At 29.5% G+C, this 19,469-nt stretch overlaps 2 protein-coding genes across 2 annotated transcripts in view; one reads left to right on the plus strand and one right to left on the minus strand.

Annotated features, from left to right (window-relative positions):
* Nucleotides 1-4,133: 4,133 nt before the first annotated feature.
* Efhc1.2 (EF-hand domain containing 1.2) lies at nucleotides 4,134-10,894 on the plus strand. Its single transcript, XM_075313688.1, has 6 exons — nucleotides 4,134-4,462; nucleotides 4,519-5,066; nucleotides 5,132-5,402; nucleotides 9,297-9,530; nucleotides 9,600-10,115; nucleotides 10,178-10,894. The coding sequence occupies exons 1-6, from the start codon at nucleotides 4,412-4,414 to the stop codon at nucleotides 10,829-10,831; spliced, it is 2,274 nt and encodes a 757-aa protein (XP_075169803.1). The 5' UTR covers nucleotides 4,134-4,411; the 3' UTR covers nucleotides 10,832-10,894.
* A 1,168-nt stretch (nucleotides 10,895-12,062) lies between these two features.
* Hacl (2-hydroxyacyl-CoA lyase) overlaps nucleotides 12,063-19,469 on the minus strand; it is a 28,864-nt gene continuing 21,457 nt past the window's right edge. The window contains exons 4-6 of the mRNA XM_075309561.1: nucleotides 16,726-17,357; nucleotides 16,046-16,653; nucleotides 12,063-12,724 (exon numbers count right to left, since the gene is read on the minus strand). Coding sequence (XP_075165676.1) covers nucleotides 12,505-12,724; nucleotides 16,046-16,653; nucleotides 16,726-17,357 — 1,460 coding nt within the window. The 3' untranslated portion in view covers nucleotides 12,063-12,504. The remainder of the gene's footprint in view (nucleotides 12,725-16,045; nucleotides 16,654-16,725; nucleotides 17,358-19,469) is intronic.

A 19,469-nucleotide genomic window follows, 5' to 3' on the forward strand; every position in this document is an offset into this window, starting at 1 on the left:
CAAGAGAGAAATAATTTTCTATAGAAATAAAATTTTGACAAAATTTTTTATATAAATAAAATTTTGACAAAATTTTCTATAGAAATAAAATTTTGAGAAAATTTTCTATAGAAATAAAATTTTGACAAAATTTTCTATAGAAATAAAATTTTGAGAAAATTTTCTATAGAAATAAAATTTTGACAAAATTTTCTATAAAAATAAAATTTTGACAAAATTCTCCATAAAAAAAATTGACAAAATTTTCTATAAAGATACAATTTTGACAAAATTTTCTAAAGAAATAAAATTTTGACAAAATTTTCTATAGATATAAAATTTTGACAATATTTTGTATAGAAATAAAATTTGGACAAAACTTTCAATAGAAATAAAATTTTTTTGTTGTTTTTGATTTCATCTTAAACCCATGCATTGACTAAACTACAAGTGTAGCTTAACCAACAGAGGAAAAATATGCTTGTCAAATTTGTGTTGACAAAATTTAAAATTTAATCTTCCAAGAGGTTGTGGAAGCACCGTTGCCATAATTGGTAGAATTCTACCAACAATGTAAGATTTCTTACTGTTAGTAGATTGGTAGAATTCTTCATGTTTTGGTAGATTTTGCAAGAGAGAAATAATTTTCTATAGATATAAAATTTTGACAAAATTTTCTATAGAAATAAAATTTTGCAAAATTTTCTACAGAAATAAAATATTGGCAAAATTTTCTATAGAAATAAAATTTTGGCAAAATTTTCTATAGAAATAAAATTTTGACAAAATTTTCTATAAAAATGAAATTTTGACAAAATTTTCTATAAAAATAAAATTTTGACACAATTTTCTATAAAAATAAAATTTTGACACAATTTTCTAAAAAAATAAAATTTTGACAAAAGTTTCTATTAAAATAAAATTTTGACAAAATTTTCTATAGAAATAAAATTTTGACAAAATTTTCTAAGAATTACAATTTGACCAAATTTTCCATAGAAATAAAATTTTGGCAAAATTTTCTATAGAAATAAAATTTTGACAAAATTTTCTAAGAATTAAAATTTGACAAAATTTTCTAAGAATTAAAATTTGACAAATTTAATAAAAATAAAATTTTGACAAAATTTTCTATAGGAATAAAATTTTGACAAAATTTTCTAAGAATTAAAATTTTACAAATTTAATAGAAATAAAATTTTGACAAAATTTTCTATAAAAATGAAATTTTGACAAAAATAAAAATAAAATTTTGACACAATTTTCTATAAAAATAAAATTTTGACAAAATTTTCTAAGAATTAAAATTTGACAAAATTTTCCATAGAAATAAAATTTTGACAAAATTTTCTATAGAAATAAAATTTTCTATAGAAATAAAATGTTGACAAAATTTTCTATAAAAATAAAACTTTGACAAAATTTTCTATAAAAATAAAACTTTGACAAAATTTTCTAAGAATTAAAATTTGACAAAATTTTCCATAGAAATAAAATTTTGACAAAATTTTCTATAGAAATAAAATTTTGACAAAATTTTCTATAGAAATAAAATGTTAACAAAATTTTCTCTAAAAATTAAATGTTTACAAAATTTTCTATAGAAATAAAATTTTGACAAAATTTTCTATAGAAATAAAATGTTGACAAAATTTTCTATAGAAATACAATTTTTACAAAATTTTCTATAGAAATAAAATGTTGACAAAATTTTCTATAGAAATAAAATTTTTACAAAATTTTCTATAAAAATAAAATTTTGACAAAATTTTCTATAGAAATAAAATTTTGACAAAATTTTCTAAGAATTAAAATTTGACAAAATTTTCCATAGAAAAAAAAATTTAACAAAATTTTCTATAGAAATAAAATTTTGACAAAATTTTCTATAGAAATAAAATGTTGACAAAATTTTCTATAAAAAGAAAATGTTTACAAAATTTTCTATAAAAATAAAATTTTGACAAAATTTTCTATAGAAATAAAATTTTGACAAAATTTTCTAAAAATTAAAATTTGACAAAATTTTCCATAGAAATAAAATTTTGGCAAAATTTTCTCTAGAAATAAAATTTTGACAAAATTTTCTAAGAATTAAAATTTGACAAATTTAATAAAAATAAAATGTTGACAAAATTTTCTATAGGAATAAAATTTTGACAAAATTTTCTAAGAATTAAAATTTTACAAATTTAATAGAAATAAAATTTTGACAAAATTTTCTATAAAAATGAAATTTTGACAAAAATAAAAATAAAATTTTGACACAATTTTCTAAAAAAATAAAATTTTGACAAAATTTTCTATAAAAATAAAATTATGACCAAATTTACTTAGAAATAAGACTAAATTATCTATAGAAATGAAATACTGATAAGATTTTTATAGAAATAAAATTTTGACATAATAAGATTTTTGTGTTTGGAGTTTTTTTGGTAAATGTTTCTCCAAATTTTGGTAGATTATTTTTAGCTCGAGTGGGAACCGTGTTTGCAACACTCAGAAATGTCAGCAGTATTACTATAATGACAACCAGTGTTGCCCGGTTAGGGATTCCCCCACCCCCCCCCCCTTCAAATTTAGAGGGTTTTTTCACGATTAGGGGGATTTTTAGGGGTAACATTTATTTGGGGGGATTTTTGGGGATTAAAAAATATCTTAGACCTCATAAAGTGGAGCAAGTTTCAATCAAATTTGGAACAATTCTGACATGAAACTGGAGGAGAAAGATGCAGGAATCAACCCATTATTTTCACTATCCTTTTCAATTGCTTGTTTTGAAAGGGCATTTTTAATATTTGACACAGTTAAAAACAAATTAAGTAATCGTATTTTAACTTAGCAGCTGAAAGCATTTTTAGAGTTAAATATTCATTCAATTATGGGTCTTAGGGAGCCATCATGGTGCAATGGTTAGATTGCCCGCATTGCATACACAAGGTCGCGGGTTTGATTCCTGCTTCGACCGAACACCAAAAAGTTTTTCAGCGGTGGATTATCCCAGTAATGCTGACGACATTTCTGAGTGTTTCAAAACATCTCTAAGTGGTTTCACTACAATGTGGAACGCCGTTCGGACTCGGCTATAAAAAGGAGGTCCTTGTCATTGAGCTTAACATGGATTCGGGCAGCACTCAGTGATGAGAGCGAAGTTCACCACTGTGGTATCACAATGGACTGAATAGTCTAAGTGAGTCTGATACATCCGGCTGCCACCTAACCTAACCTAACCTATGGGTCTCATAATTTAACACATACAATTTGTAGACGGCAACGGCAGACGATTTAAAATTTTAATAATGTATATATTTACTGAATTTCGTTTATTTTTTCTACTTTGTAAGCCGATTTTTAAAATTAATTTGATTTAATAGATGTATACATTAAATTATTAAAAGATGTATACATTATATTATATATTTTTATTCAATTAAATTTTTAAAATGTATCATTACTGGATTTTTCACGAAATTCGGGAACCCATTTTGTACTTTTTACATTCTTAAATTTTTGGGGGTTTTTGAAAAAAACTCTAGACCAATTTAGGGCTTTTTTCTTAAGATTTGGGAGGAAGATTCAAAAATCACCTAGCAACACTGCCAATAACCCTTTTTATGTAAGACGGGCATGCTAACCAATGCGGGATCCGGGAGGCCCCCTTAGTCCATTATTGTATATAATTTCCAGTACTTTTCCTTCCAAAACTATAGTGTTATTAAGTGAACAATTTTGACGCCTAAAAATAGACAAAGTCAATTTTATGTAGCGTTGTCCTGCAAACTACACACATCGTTGATGACTTGGCAAAAACTGGAAGATATTGATTTTTTGAGATATCCACTATAAAACCCTGACTTTGTACCTACCTACCACACCACTTATTACGGTCAAAGCAAAACTCCCTTATTGGGCTAAAGCTGGCTTCAACAGAAAAATTACTTGCCAAGATACCACAAATGATTTGCACTTGAGGAATAGTATTTCGAAAGGAATAATAGCAAAGTTAGACCAAAATGGAATATATTTGGTTCAATGACATTCATTATAAAAAAGTTAAGAAAGAAATTCGAAAAAGTTTTTTTACCTACCCAATATTATCTAATTAGCTTAATGTCGCGTATAGATCCAGTCCCTTTTAAATAAAAATTATTCAATGGACTTTACTTTCCACAATTACCCTGACAACGTCTATGTCTATCTTTCCTTGGTGCGTAGGAATGCTAAACAATGGAACTGTGGACCTAGCAACCACCACAAACAGAAAACTCTGACAATAATTTCGTTTATTCATTCACTATAGAAATTTTCAAACAAACTTCTGATTGTGAGTTTGTTTTTCCTCCATTTAACTGCCAAAAGGAATATATTTTCGATAGAATATACTAGGATTTCAATTTTAAGCTAAACAAAAACCAGAAATTTATTGAGCAAAATGTTACGTATACCAGGAATGCCATTTCTTCCGGGGACCACATTTAGAGATGTAAGTACAACCACTATAACATAGAAAAATATCTAAAAATGTTTATTTTTTCCCAGATATCCAAAACGAAATATCCCAAACCCCAAACCTTGATGAGTTATAAGGGGATTAGCATGTTAAATGATCGCAAACCTCCAGGTTTGGTAGATTCTCATGGCATGATAGTCGATCCCAATTGCCCACCAGCTCAAATACCCTCTACCTATCCTCCCAAAGTGGGGCCAAAACTTCCTCCCTGGTTGGCCTATGACAAACAGGTTTTATGTTTCAATGCCTATTTCAAAGAGACCCTACAAGAAGTCTATCATGCTCCATATCAAGTGAGAAAAGTGAAAATCTTTTATTATCTGGAAGATGGTACCATGCAAATTGTCGAACCAAAAGTTCCCAATTCGGGTATCCCTCAAGGTTGTATGGTCCATAGGCAACGTATACCCAAGGCTCCACCATGCCAAGCGGATTTTATATCAATATTGGATTTGAATGTTAATACCACAGTGCAAATATTCGATAGAGTCTATCACATAACGAGCTGTGATAAATTCACACGACACTTCCTCAATAAATCAGGAATTCCCGTACCCGATCCCATTGATGAGCCAGTGTAAATATTTTTAGAAATCCCCATAAAACAATAATTTAAATAATAATTTAAAATAAATTTTATAGTGACCCTACTACCGAAATGCGCAAACGTTCTGGTCTTAAAATCTCCAATCCTTTACCCAAAAAACATTCATTTGCTCAATTTTTGGAATTCGATCGTATGGTTTTAAAATTTCAAGGCTATTGGGATGACCGCTCGGAATTTGGTGATGTGAGAAAATTGGATGTTTGCTATTATCTGTCCGATGATACCATTGATATTAAGGAACAATTTCCAAAAAATTCGGGCAGAGAAGGACCCAGTACATTTCTCAAAAGATGTAAATTGCCCAGGGTAAGTAGGTGGAATTCAAAATGTTAAAATTTCATTTCTATAGAAAATTTTGTCAAAATTTTGTTTCTATGGATTTTTTTTTTTTTTTTAAATTTTATTTCTATATAAAATTTTATTTCTATTTAAAAATTTTATTTCTTTAGAAAATTATGTCAAATTTTTTTTCTTTAGAAAATTTTATCAAAATTTCAATTCTATAGGAAATTTTGTCAAAGCTTTCTTTCTATAAAAAAATTTATCAAAATTTTATTTCCATAAAAAATTTCGACAAAATTTTATTACTATAGAAAATTTTGTTAAAATTGTATTTCTATAGAAAATTTTGTCAAAATTTTATTTCTATTGAAAATATTGTTAACATTTTATTTCTATAGAAAATTTTATCAAAATATTATTTCTATAGAAAATTTTGTCAACATTTTATTTTTAGATAATTTTGTCAAAATTTTATTTCTATAGAAAATTTTTGTCACAATTTTATCTCTATAGAAAACTTCAACAAAATTGTATTTCTGTAAAAATTTTTCTCAAGATTTTATTTCTATAGATTTTTTTTTTTCAAAATTTTATTTCTATAGAAAATTTTGTCAAATTGTTATTTCTATAGAAAATTTTGTCAAAATTTTATTTCTATAGAATTTTTTTTCAAAATTTTATTTCTACTGAAAATTTTATTTGTATAGAAAATGTTGTCAAAATTTTATTTCTATTGAAAATTTTGTCAAAATATTATATCTATAAAAATTTTGTCAAAATTTTATTTCTATAAAAAAATTTTGTCAAAATTTTATTTCTATAGAAAATTTCGACAAAATTTTATTTCCATAGATAATTTTGTCAAAATTTTATTTCTATAAAAAATTTTTTGTCAAAATTATATTTCTATAGAAAATTTTGTCAAAATTTTATTTCTATAGAAAATTTTGTCAAAATTTTATTTCTTTAGAAAATTATGTCAACATTTTATTTCTATAGAAAATTTTGTCAAAATTGTATTTCTATAAAAAAATTGCCAAAATTTTATTTCTATAGAAAATTTTGTCAAAATATTATATCTATATAAAATTTTGTCAAAATTTTATTTCTTTAAAAAATTTTGTCAAAATTTTATTTCTATAGAAAATTTTATTTCCATAGAAAATTTTGTCAAAATTTTATTTCTATAAAAAAAAATTGTCAAAATTATATTTCTATAGAAAACTTTGTCAAAATTTTATTTCTATAGAACATTTTGTCAAAAATTTATTTCTATAGAAAATTTTGTCAAAATTTTATTTCTATAAAAAATTTCGACAAAATTTTATTTCAATAGAAATTTTTTATCAAAATTTTATTTCTATAGAAAATTTTTTAAAATTTTATCTCTACAGAAAATTTTGTCAAAATTTTATTTCTACAGAAAATTTTGTCAAAATTTTATTTCTATAGAAAATTTTGTCAAATTTTTATTTCTATAGAAAATTTTGTCAAAATTTTATTTCTTTAGAAAATGTTTTCAAAATTATATTTTTATTGAAAATGTTGTCAAAATTTTATTTCTATAGAAAATGTTATCAAAATTATATTTTTATAGAAAACTTCAACAAAATTTTATATCTATAAAAAATTTTCTCAAAATTTTATTTCTATAGAAAATTTTGTCAAAATTATATACATAAAAATGTTCTAACATTTTATTTTATTTCTATTGAACATTTTGTAAAAATGTTAGTTCTATAGAAAATTTTGTCAAATTTTTATTTCAATAGGTTGGTATCCGTTTCAAATTGCCCATTATTATCAGTTTTTTTCTTCTGAAATCATTGTGTTATCAAGCGGATATTGTAACGCCTAAATATATGCCAAGAAATTTTTCTGTAGTAAATAAACCGAATTATCCCTTGAGCTGTTAATTCCAAAGTTGGGTTTAATTAGATCTAAAAACAAGAATATACAGTAGTAAGTTCGGCCGGTCCGAATCTTAAATACCCATCACCATGAATCAAATATAATAGGGGGTTTCAGGGGGGGTTTGATGACAGATATTTTCCCAAGCAGATCAGTTCAACCAGTATGCTTCCCACAGATAAATGTAAAGATTTTACCTATGAAGACTAGATCAGATTCTAAATTTATAAGAACCATTTTTTGTTTGGCTTTTAGAGGAATCATAAACATCTCTTGTAAGTGCAAGAAATTGATGAAATAACGCCTTGATTTGAAATCTATTATTTACGAGAAGTAAAATCTGGAAATTTTGCATTCAGTTTCAAGCAAGTTTCATGATCACTGCGCCTTCTATACCCTCAATAAGTGAAATCGGTCTATATGGAGGCCTTACCAAATGGATTTGTTATGGGTCTAAAATGCCAGTATATTTTCAATTTGTGGCAAATCGGATAAAAACTACAATTTCTAGAATCCCTAGGAGTTAAATCAGGAGTTCGGTGTAATGGCGGCTATACCAAAACATGGAAGGATACACACAGTATTCATCACATTTAATTGTAGTTCTAGAATCTAGACCCCGAATCTAGAAGCCCAAGAAGTAAAATCGGGAGATCGGTCTATATTGGGGCTATATCAAAACATGGACCGGTAATCACCATTTTCGACACACATCTTTATGGTCCTAGAATGCCTCTAGATTTCCAATTTCAGGCAAATTGGGTAAAAACTACTAGAAGCCCAAGAAGTAAAATCGGGAGATCGGTCTATTTGGGGACTATATCAAAACATGGACCGATATGGTCCTAGAATACCTCTAGATTTCAAATTTCAGGCAAATTAGATAAATACTACGGATTCTAGAAGCCCAAGAAGTAAAATCGGGAGATCGGTCTATATGGGGGCTATATCAAAACATGAACCGATACTCACCATTTTCGGCACACCTCTTTATTTTCCTAGAATACCTCTAGATTTCCAATTTCAGGCAAATTGGATAAAAACTACGGATTGTAGAAGCCCAAGAAGTAAAATCGGGAGATCGGTATATATGGGGGCTATATCAAAACATGGACCGGTACTCACCATTTTCGACACACATCTTTATGGTCATAGAATACCTCTAGATTTCCAATTTCAGGCAAATTGGATAAAAACTATGGATTCTAGAATCCCAAGAAGTAAAATCGGGAGATTGGTCTATATGGGGGCAATATCAAAACATGGACTGATAGGCACCATTTTCGGTACACTTTTTGATGGTCCTAAAATAAAAAAATAAAAACTACAGTTTTTATAAGCCCATGACCCCAAATCGGGGGGTCGGTTTATATGGGGACTATATCAAAACTTGGACCGATATAGCCCATCTTCGAACTTGACCTGTCTGCAAACAAAAGACGAATCTGTGCCAAATTTCAGGACGATAGCGCCATTATTGAAGGCTGTAGCGTGATTACAACAGACAGACAGACGGACAGACGGACATGGGTATATCGTCTTAGAATTTCTCCCTGATCAAGAATATATATACTTTATATAGTCGATATTTCGATGTGTTACAAACGGAATGACAAACTTATTATACCCCCGTCACCATTCTATGGTAGTGGGTATAAAAACACGACTTCCTATTGGCAACGCAAATTGAAAATTCGGGATATTTTCAAATGTTTGAGAATTTATTCCCACAAAAATATAACAGACGGACAATCGAAGTAATGTCCATTACTAGCCACTTTTATTTTCTCCCCATCGTTCTGGCAGCATACGGATGCCGCGACGAAGAATCGGAACAAGTGGCAATCAGAAGGAGCAATATCTGAGCTATACGGCTGGTATAGGGTTTTTGGCGAGCGTTATCGTGCGGCTTCTTGCTATTTCGGCAAACAGTGACATATTTACCTGTTTCAGCAGACTTTCTTTTCACCTTTTTTTTAATTTCATTTCCTTATATACTCACACTAGGAATTCTCCGGCCTGTCTCTGCCTGGTGAACATACTCCACAAAGTCTTTTAAATGTTCTGGGTACCAATATGAGTAATGTACGCTATGTTATGGATCCCCTGGATGTTGGTCGCAAGGAAATCACCTACTATAAAGATCAAGATTTACAAATTGGAACTGTATTGAATGTTTATGGCAGAGCTGTAGTACTTACCGATTGTGATGAATTCACCAAAAGCTATTATCGAAAAAGGGTAACAGAAAAGAAAAAAACACCACGGTAAAATTCCTTCCCTATAATTGTTCATCGTTTTTATTTTCAGTATGGCATAGAAGATTTTACACCAGCTCCAGTCCCTTCACGTTCCGATGATGGCATAACAGGAAGACATCGAGAACGTATTTTACCACCCTATAATGGTTGGGGTTCTTATGAAGATTCTGAAGGCAATTGTATATCCGTCGAACCCAAGCCTCCACAAGCAGATTTTAAGAAATTCATACAATTGGATCGTTATATTTTACGTTTTGGAGCGAAAATCCTTTCCACCATCAAAGAGAACTGTGAACGTATGTTTATTATTTCGTATTATCTGGCCGATGATACCATACAAATATTTGAGGTGGCTGCTAGAAATTCGGGTTTCTTGGGTGGTGAATTTATGAAGCGATCACGTATTCCCTTGCCAGGGCAACAAAAATTCATATCACGTAGGCCACAATATTATGCGCCTTATAATTTCTATATTGGAGCAACGGTTAGTTTAAAGGATCACATATTCCATGTGGTATCGGCTGATGAGTATACTTTGATTTATATGGAACATCATCCGGAACAGGTGAGTTGAAAGACCGTATTATAGGGTTGATGCCTTTTTAATCACTCGTTTTTTTGTTTTAGTTCCCTCTTGCCGATATTCAAGCCATTATGAATAAAGTTCGTGATACCCTGCGTAATAGCTATAAAGATTTTGTCTGTAAATGCCTACCAGATCCAAATGCCGATGCCAAAGAGGTCCATGCCATAGGTTATGAAACTCTTAAACAGGCTTTGGTAGCAGCCTTGGGAGATAGTATTACCAATCATGAAATTATAACCATATGCCGTTATTTTTCGGCTGAGCAGGCGCCTCCTGCCACTTGTAATCGTGAAGTTGTAAGGGCAGCTGTCCATTTGGAACTTAAGCGCAGTCTTTGGAATGGCATAGATGAAATGAAGGAATATTTATTCCATATAAATCCCTTGAATAAACCATATTTATCGGAAGCTAAAATAAGATCAGCCTTAAAGGGTTGCCGCCTGCCATTCCCCCAGGAGTTAATCAATGATATGATACGTGTCCTTAATCAAAATGGTTGTGGAGAAATTGAAGTTTGTGATTTCTTAAATTTCCTTGATATGAACTGTGGCAAAGTGCCCGATATTACGCCAGTGAATTTGGCCTTTGAATTGTGTCCCAAAATACCATTTTTACATAAAGGTCGTTTGGTTAATTTCCAATGTTTCTTACAGCATTTGGGATTGGATGAGGATTTGAAAAAACAAAATGATTAAGTTTTTTTAATGTAAAAGAATTTCTTTTGAATAAATGTCTCGTCAATTTTCTAATACATTCAATTTGGAAAATCTCCTATTTTTTTACTGCAAATGAGACTAACCCCCATTTTCAGGAAGCTCCGTTAGTGCTACGTTAGCTAACGAACTTTTAAACCATACTATGGACATGTCTGTCATTTGGTCTATATATTCCATATGCCAGTTAGGAACTTAATAGTTGAAGTTAACCGGAGAGAAGATATTTCGATTTTACTTTCTGTTAACTGGGAGTTAAAGTCTAACGGAGATACATGAAAATGGCCGTAAATGAAGATTAAAAAAAAAAAAAAACAAAATGATTAACTTTTTTTGTAAAATATATAGTAAATATCTCGTAAATTTTCTAAAAATTCTTTGTGGTAAATTTCCCATATATATCAGCATTTGGAATTGAATGAAGATTTGGGAAAAACATTTAAATTATTTTGTAAAAGATTTAATAAATTTCCAATATTTCTTTGGAATATTTCCAATAAAGAATTTGGGTTTTTTAAAATAAATGTCTCGTCAATTTTCTAATAAATTCGATTTTAAGACATCAAAAAAGAAAAATATGTCTTACCCCCATTTTCATGAAACTCCGTTAGTGCTACGTTAGCTAACTAATTTTTAAACCGATCTATGGACATATCTGTCATCTTGTCCATACATTCTATATGCCAGTTAAGAGCTTAACTGCTGGAAATTTTTCAGTTAAAGTTAACTGGAAAAAAGATATTTGCAATTTACTTTTTGTTAACTGACAGTTAAAGCCAAACGGAGCTACATGAAAATGGCCGTTAAAAAAATAAATGTCTTAAAAACGAATTTATTAGAAAATTCACGAGACATTTATTAAAAAAAAATCCAAATTCTATATTGGAAATATTCCAAAGAAATATTGGACATTTATTAAATCTTTTACAAAATAATTTAATTTTTTTTTAAATTAAAAATTAAATTATTTTGTAACAGATGTAATAAATTTCCAATATAGAATTTGGGATTGAATATTAAAAAAAAAAAGATTTGTTAATGTTTTTTTTTAATAAATGTCTCGTCAATTTTCTAATAAATTCGTTTTAGTAAATTTCCCATATATCTTACAGAATTTGTGATTTAGTGAAGATTTGGAAAAAAACTCAAAAGATTATCTTCTTTTGTAGTTTTTTTTTTTTTTTTTTTTTTTTTTTAATAAATACCTTCTCAATTTTCTAATAAATTCGTTTATTATTTTCTCTTGTAAAAAAAAATTAATATAAATATTTTCAGTGAATTTTTAAAAATATAACTGTAATTGAACTATTTTTTAAAATTTTGTTTAGGGAAAAAGGAATGCTTTTCACTTATCTCTATATATAAATGGAGGTATAAACATTTAAGAAAAAATATATATAACCACTTTACATGCATCAATCTATACATCTCATTAAATACCATTCACAATATAAATGTTTTTTTTTTTTTTTTAATTATCTTAAAACAAATACAAAAAATTGAATTATAAAAATAAAATATATGTGTAATTTGTGCAAAGAAATACATGACCACAATGACATCACACATATGGTCTTTCACTTTACTATCGTTTGTTTTTTTTTACTAAAATACTTGTAACAAAAAAACTGCTTAGATTTACAAAAAAAAAAGATTTATAACTTGGATTCTGTGAGCCAATTGAATGATTGTGGTTTTCTATCTGAAGATGGGCTAATGGCCACATTAATGATGGTTGGTTTATCGGAAAGCTTTTGTGATTCCTTTACAGCTGCCTGCAGCTCTGGTATGGTTTTGCAGAAATGACCTTTCATGCCGAACATTTTCATCATTTCATCGTAACGTACTTGAACACCTAAAGCCGATGGTGGAGTTCTGTAAGAAAATGAAGAAAAAAAGATAGAAATGACATCATGATTTTGCAGTCTATAAAATGTTTCACTTAAATGTGAGGGATTCATTCAGATTTATTCAAATTTGTGAAAACTGATCATGGTAGGATGGCGTACCGTCAATATCTCAATAACATTTTTGTTAAACTTTCTGCATTAAGATCCCTAACATTGAATAATTAATTCATTATAACTCACTGCTAATTGAAATTCGCCACTATTCATCACTAGTGGTACTGCTGTATATTTAAATTTGCATGAAATTATGGCCGGGTTCTCATGGTTACCACTTGAACCAAAAATAATCTACCAAAATTTTAGAAACAATTTTACCAAAAAAAACTACCAAACAAAAAATCTTATATTTTTTATTTCTATAACAAATTTTCTCATCATTTTATTTCTATAGAAAATTTTGTCAAACTTTTATTTCTATAGAAAATTTTGTCAAAATTTTATTTCTATAGAAAATTTTGTCAAAATTTTATTTCTATAGAAAATTTTGTCAAAATTATATTTCTATAGAAAATTTTATTAAAATATTATTTCTATAGAAAATTTTGTCAAAATTTTATTTCTATAGAAAATTTTGTCAAAATTTTATTTCTATACAAAATTTTGTCAAAATTATATTTCTATAGAAAATTTTGTTTTTATTTCTATACAAAATTTGTTTCTATTTTATTTCTATACAAAATTTTGTCAAAATTATATTTCTATAGAAAATTTTGTCAAAATTTTATTTCTATAGAAAATTTTGTCAAAATTATATTTCTATAGAAAATTTTGTCAAAATTATATTTCTATAGAAAATTTTGTCAAACTTTTATTTCTATAGAAAATTTTGCCAACATTTTAGAAACAATTTTACCAAAAAACTACCTAACAAAAAATCTTATATTTTTTATTTCTATAACAAGTTGTCTCATCATTTTATTTCTACAGAAAATTTTGTCAAAATTTTATTTCTATAGAGAATTTTGTCAAAATTTTATTTCTATAGAAAATTTTGTAAAAATTTTATTTCTATAGAAAATTTTGTCAATTTTTTTTCTATAGAAAATTTTGTCAAAATTTTATTTCTATAGAAAATTTTGTCAAAATTTTATTCTTATAGAAAATTTTGTCAAAATTTTATTCTTATAGAAAATTTTGTCAAAATTTTATTTCTATAAAAAATTTTTCAAAATTTTATTTCTATAGAAAATTTTGTCAAAATATTACTATAGAAAATTTTGTCAAAATTTTATATCTATAGAAAATGTTGTCAAAATTTTATTTCTCTATAAAATTTTGTCGAAACTCTATTTCTCTATAAAATTTTGTCAAAATTTTATTTCCCTATAAAATTTTGTCAAAATATTATTTCTATAGAAAATTTTGTCAAAATTGCATTTCTATAGAAAATTATTTTTTTTTATTTCTGTAGAAAATGTCGCCAAAACTTTTTTTCTATAGAAAATTTTGCCACAATTTTTTTTCTATACAAAATTTTGTCAAAATTTTATTGCTATAGAAAATGTTGTCAAAATTTTGTTTATATAGAAAATTTTGGCAAATTTTTATTTCTATAGAAAAATTTGTCGAAATTTTATTTCTATAGAAAATTATGTCCTCTTCGCTACTTCTTCTCTTATGTCTCATGTTATGATGGGATGGAAGCCAATCTTGCATATAAGGGATCATGGGTTCTAACCCAATCTTGATCTAAGACCAGGGGGCTAATCACGGTATTCGATATCGAATTCATTGTTATGATGGGATGGAAGCCAATCTTGCATATAAGGGATCATGGGTTCTAGCCCAATCTTGATCTAAGACCAAGGGGCTAATCACGGCATTCGATATCGAATTCATTATCGTATCGAAAAAAATGTCGATACGATTAAAAGTTTGGATCACGGCATTCGATCGAAATTTGATGCAATTTCTCTAGCATTACCAACAACAAAAAACGAAGCAGAACAAAATGAAATGACAAAATTAAGTTAGCGGCACAAAATAGAATATAGAAGGTTAGGTTAGGTGGCAGCCTGATGTATCAGGCTCACTTAGACTATTCAGTCCATTGTGATACCACATTGGTGAACTTCTCTCTTAGAATAGGATATAGAAAAACACATGTTTTTGAAGATTTCAAAGTAAAAACTAAATTGTATTGCATTATATCTTATGGACCCATATCCCGAGTAAAAATCGAGAGATCTAATTTGATACGATTGGGTATGACTAGATCCGAAAAATGGTAAGATCTAATCATATCTAATTACTATGGAATTAGATCTGATCAGATCTCAATATTGGCCTAGATCTAATGTCTTACATATAATTATATCTATGCCTGCATATGGTTGGATCTGATGTAATATCTCGTCATATATGGAATTATATATACTTATATCTTATTTTGTCTCATCATATCTGGGTAAATCTGCTTAGATCTAAAGGGGCCAATTTTGAGATCTAATCATATCTAATTAGATCCCCCAATTTTTACACGGGATCTATTTTTACATTCCTCCGCATTCCTTCCTAATTGGAGGATGAGATGAATATAAAATAATTCGGCGACAAATAAGGAATATAAGTGCACATTGTTATTGGTGTAAGTACATGGGTTTGAAATGATGTGCACTATTAGAAAGTCACCTTTTGCAGGGTCAATGGACGATTTCGGTTGACGAAAAACTTAAAACTTTTTCCCAGTGGAAGCCTTCTTCATTCACTATTCTTACAAGGTGGTCCAGAAGCGTTATGTTGTCACGGAATTGTATGGTAATTGGTTGATCACAATGTCTTGGATATCGATCTAGCATGTGCACTTTATATATGGTTCTTTGCCAAGCTAAGATGCTCGCTCCCGAACTCGACTATAACCAATTTTTGTTTAACTTTTATTGGAGTTGCATTAGTCCTAAATATTCAAAATATGTTACTTATATGTAAATTTACTACAAATTCGAACTAAAACTAATACATTTACTATTCTTATATGGCGAAAACAGTGTAAAAAACAAGTGAAAAATATTTTACGATCGAAATTTACCAATCAAAAAATTGTCGATCAAAAAAACTTGATATCGACTCCCGTGGTCCGAAAAATTTAGATTTCGATCAAAAGTTCTCGATATCGAATGCCGTATTAGCCCCCAGAAAACTCTTTTCCGTGTTTTTATCCTCTCAATTGAAAATGTCATAAATGTTGTAAAAAAGGAAATCCCTTATCATAGTGATCATAGATTGCTACTATAGTAATCCGTCCAGCTTATCAACAAAGATTCATCAACTCATTCTTCATACTTACACTTGCGACAAATCACCGGCACTGCGAATGGCATCAAATGTGTCTTGGTCAAATCCTCCATAGATGCCATTATTATTAACAATAACAATAGTCACGGGCAAATTGTAACGAACCATTGTTTCAATTTCCATACCAGAGAAACCAAATGCACTATCACCTTCAACACATATCACACGCTTTCCGGGGAAACGATCACGACAGAATAATGCTGCTGCTATAGCAAAACCAGGCCCAACACCCATTGTACCAAAAGTACCAGCATCCAAACGATGACGTGGCAAGGTATTCAAAAGCATTGAACGACCAATATCCATAGTATTGGCACCTTCGCTAACAATTATAGCATCGCTTGGAATTAGTTCACGTAAATGATGGAATACAGCATAGTAGTTCAATGGTGTCGATGTATTCATGGCCATCTGTTGGACAGCATCACGATTTTGACGGCATTTGGCAGAAAGTACTTGCCACCATTCATTGTCATTGGCGAAACGATAGTTAATGGCATTCATTTGTTCGAAAATTTGTTCGGCAAAAGGTTTAATGTCCGATTGAATGGCTACGGAAGCGGTAACCGAATTGTGCAATTCTTCTGGGCAAATATCGACCTAAAAGGGAAATATATGAAAATATGAAAATAAAAAAATTCAAGACATCCAAAAACTCTTTAAGTATCCCACCTGAATAAATTTAACATCCTTATCGTAACGTGGTGGACGACCGAAATGCAAAATCCAATTCAAGCGAGCTCCCAACAATAGGACAACATCTGCTTTTTGCAAAGCCAAAGTACGAGCCGACGACACACATTGTGCGGCTGTGTCAGAGATTACACCCTTTCCCATGGGCGTAGGCAAAAATGGCAAATTTGTATTCTCAATGAAATGACGGAGAATATGCTCTGCATGCGAATAGGCAGCACCCTTGCCCACAATAACCAATGGACGTTTGGCTGTACGCAACAAATTAACAGCTCGAATAACATCATCATGTGATGGATATACAAGAGGAGCCGTGGGATGAGCCAAAGTCTTGTATAGTTTCTCTTCGGCTACTCTGGATTGCAATAGATTACCAGGGAAATCCAAGTAAGCAACACCAGGACGACCATAAGTTGTATAACGTACAGCCTTCTCCACATGCAAGGGAATTAAGGCAGCAGTGGGTGGTCGAGCAGCATATTTACAGTAGGGACGAGACAATTCGACTTGATTGCATTCTTGGAAACCACCGATACCTTCATGATCCTCGCTGGTGGCGCCACCAATAACAATCAAGGGCCAGCAATTGACTTGGGCATTGGCCATGCCACCTGAAATAATTAAAAGGAAATTTAGAATTTAAATCTTGGGATCAATAAAAAAAACAAGGGAAAATCGTCTAAATTCAGCCGGAACGAAATTTCATAATAATCTGCCCCATAATATTTGGCTTCTAAAGAACAAATTTCAGAAAAGTTACCGCTTCCATATGCCGCAGAAAATCGGCCTATTTGGAATATATGAAATTACCTCCCTAAACACAAAAATCATCTAAAGATGGGTTCGGTCATTTCCGCATATTTGCAGACTTGTCGACTTTTGCACCATTTGGAAAAGTCGACTTTTCGATCTTCGACACTTTCCAAATTTAAGTTTTGATTTATCTACTTTTTGAAAAAGTCGACTTTTTGATTGTTTCAAAATTAGAAAAATTAAATTTTTACTATTCCAAAATTTCGAAAAGTCAATTTTTCTATTTATTATTTATTTATTTTTATACCCACCACCATAGAATGGTGATGGTGGTATAATAAGTTTGTCATTCCTTGTGTAACACATCGAAATATCGACTTCCGACTATATAAAAAACACACACATATATATATATATATATATATATATATATATATATATATATATATATATATATATATATATATATATATATATATATATATATATATATATATATATATATATATATATATATATATATATATATATATATATATATATATATATATATATATATATATATATATATATATATATATATATATATATATATATATATATATATATATATATATATATATATATATATATATATATATATATATTCTTGATCAGGGAGAAATTCTAAGACGATATAAGCATGACCGTCTGCCCGTCTGTCTGTCTGTTGTAATCACGCTACAGCCTTCAATAACTGCGCTATCGTCCTGAAATTTGGCACAGATTCGTTTTTTGGTTGCAGGCAGGTCAAGTTCGAAGATGGGCTATATCGGTCCAAGTTTTGATATAGTACCCATATAAACCGATTTCTCGATTTGGGGTCTTGGGCTTATAAAAAACGTAGTTTTTGTCCAATTAGCCTGAATTTGAAAATCTAGAGGTTCTTGAGGACCATAAAGAGGTGTGACGAAAATGGTGCCCATCGGGCCATGTTTTGGTATTTTAGGACCATAAAGAGGTGTGTCGAAAATGGTCCGTATCGGTCCATGTTTTGTTATGGACCCCATATAGACCGATCTCCCGATTTTGGTTCTTGGGCGTCTAGAAACTGTATTTTTATCCGATTTTCCTCAAATTGAAAATCTAGAGGTATTTTAGGACCATAAAGACGTGTGTCGAAAATGGTCCGTATCGGTCCATGTTTTGGTATAGTCGCCATATAGACCGATCTCCCGATTTTTATTCTTTGGCTTCTATAAACTGTATTTGCCTGAAATTGGAAATCTAGAGGTATGTGTGCCGAAATTGAGGTGTATCGGTCCATTTTTTGGTATAACCACCATATAGACCAATCTCTCGGTTTTACTTCTTGGGCGTCTAGAGACGATATTTTCTAGCCGATTTGCTTGAAATTGAAAATCTACAGGTATTTTAAGATCACAAATAGGTGTGTCGCAAATGGTACCTATCGGTCCATATTTTGGTATAGCCCCCATATAGACCGATCTCCCGACTTTATTTCTTGGGCTTCTCGAATCCGTAGTTTTTATCCAAATTGCCGGAAATTAGAAATATAGACGTATCTTAGGACCATAAAGAGGTGTGTCGAAAATGGTCCGTATCTGTCCATGTTTTGGTATAGCCCCTATATAGACTGATCTCTCGATTTTACTTCTTCGGCTTCTAGAATTCGTTGTTTTCACCAATTCGTCTGAAAGTGGAATTCTAGAGGTATTTGAGGAACATTAAGAGGTGGTGAGTATTGGTCCATGTTTTGGTATAGGCCCCATATAGATCTAACTCCCGAATTTATTTCTAGGACTTCAAATCAAGGCGTTATTTCATCATATACACGATATGTTCATGATTTCTCTAAAACTCAAACAAAATTGGTTCTCATAAATCCAGAATCTGAGCTGGTCTTCATAGGTAGAATCTTTAATATTTTTTCTTCGGGAAGCGTACTGGTTGAACTGATTTGCTTGGGA

Source organism: Haematobia irritans, chromosome 5, assembly GCF_050003625.1.
Source record: "Haematobia irritans isolate KBUSLIRL chromosome 5, ASM5000362v1, whole genome shotgun sequence".
In the NCBI taxonomy this organism is placed as follows: domain Eukaryota; kingdom Metazoa; phylum Arthropoda; class Insecta; order Diptera; family Muscidae; genus Haematobia; species Haematobia irritans.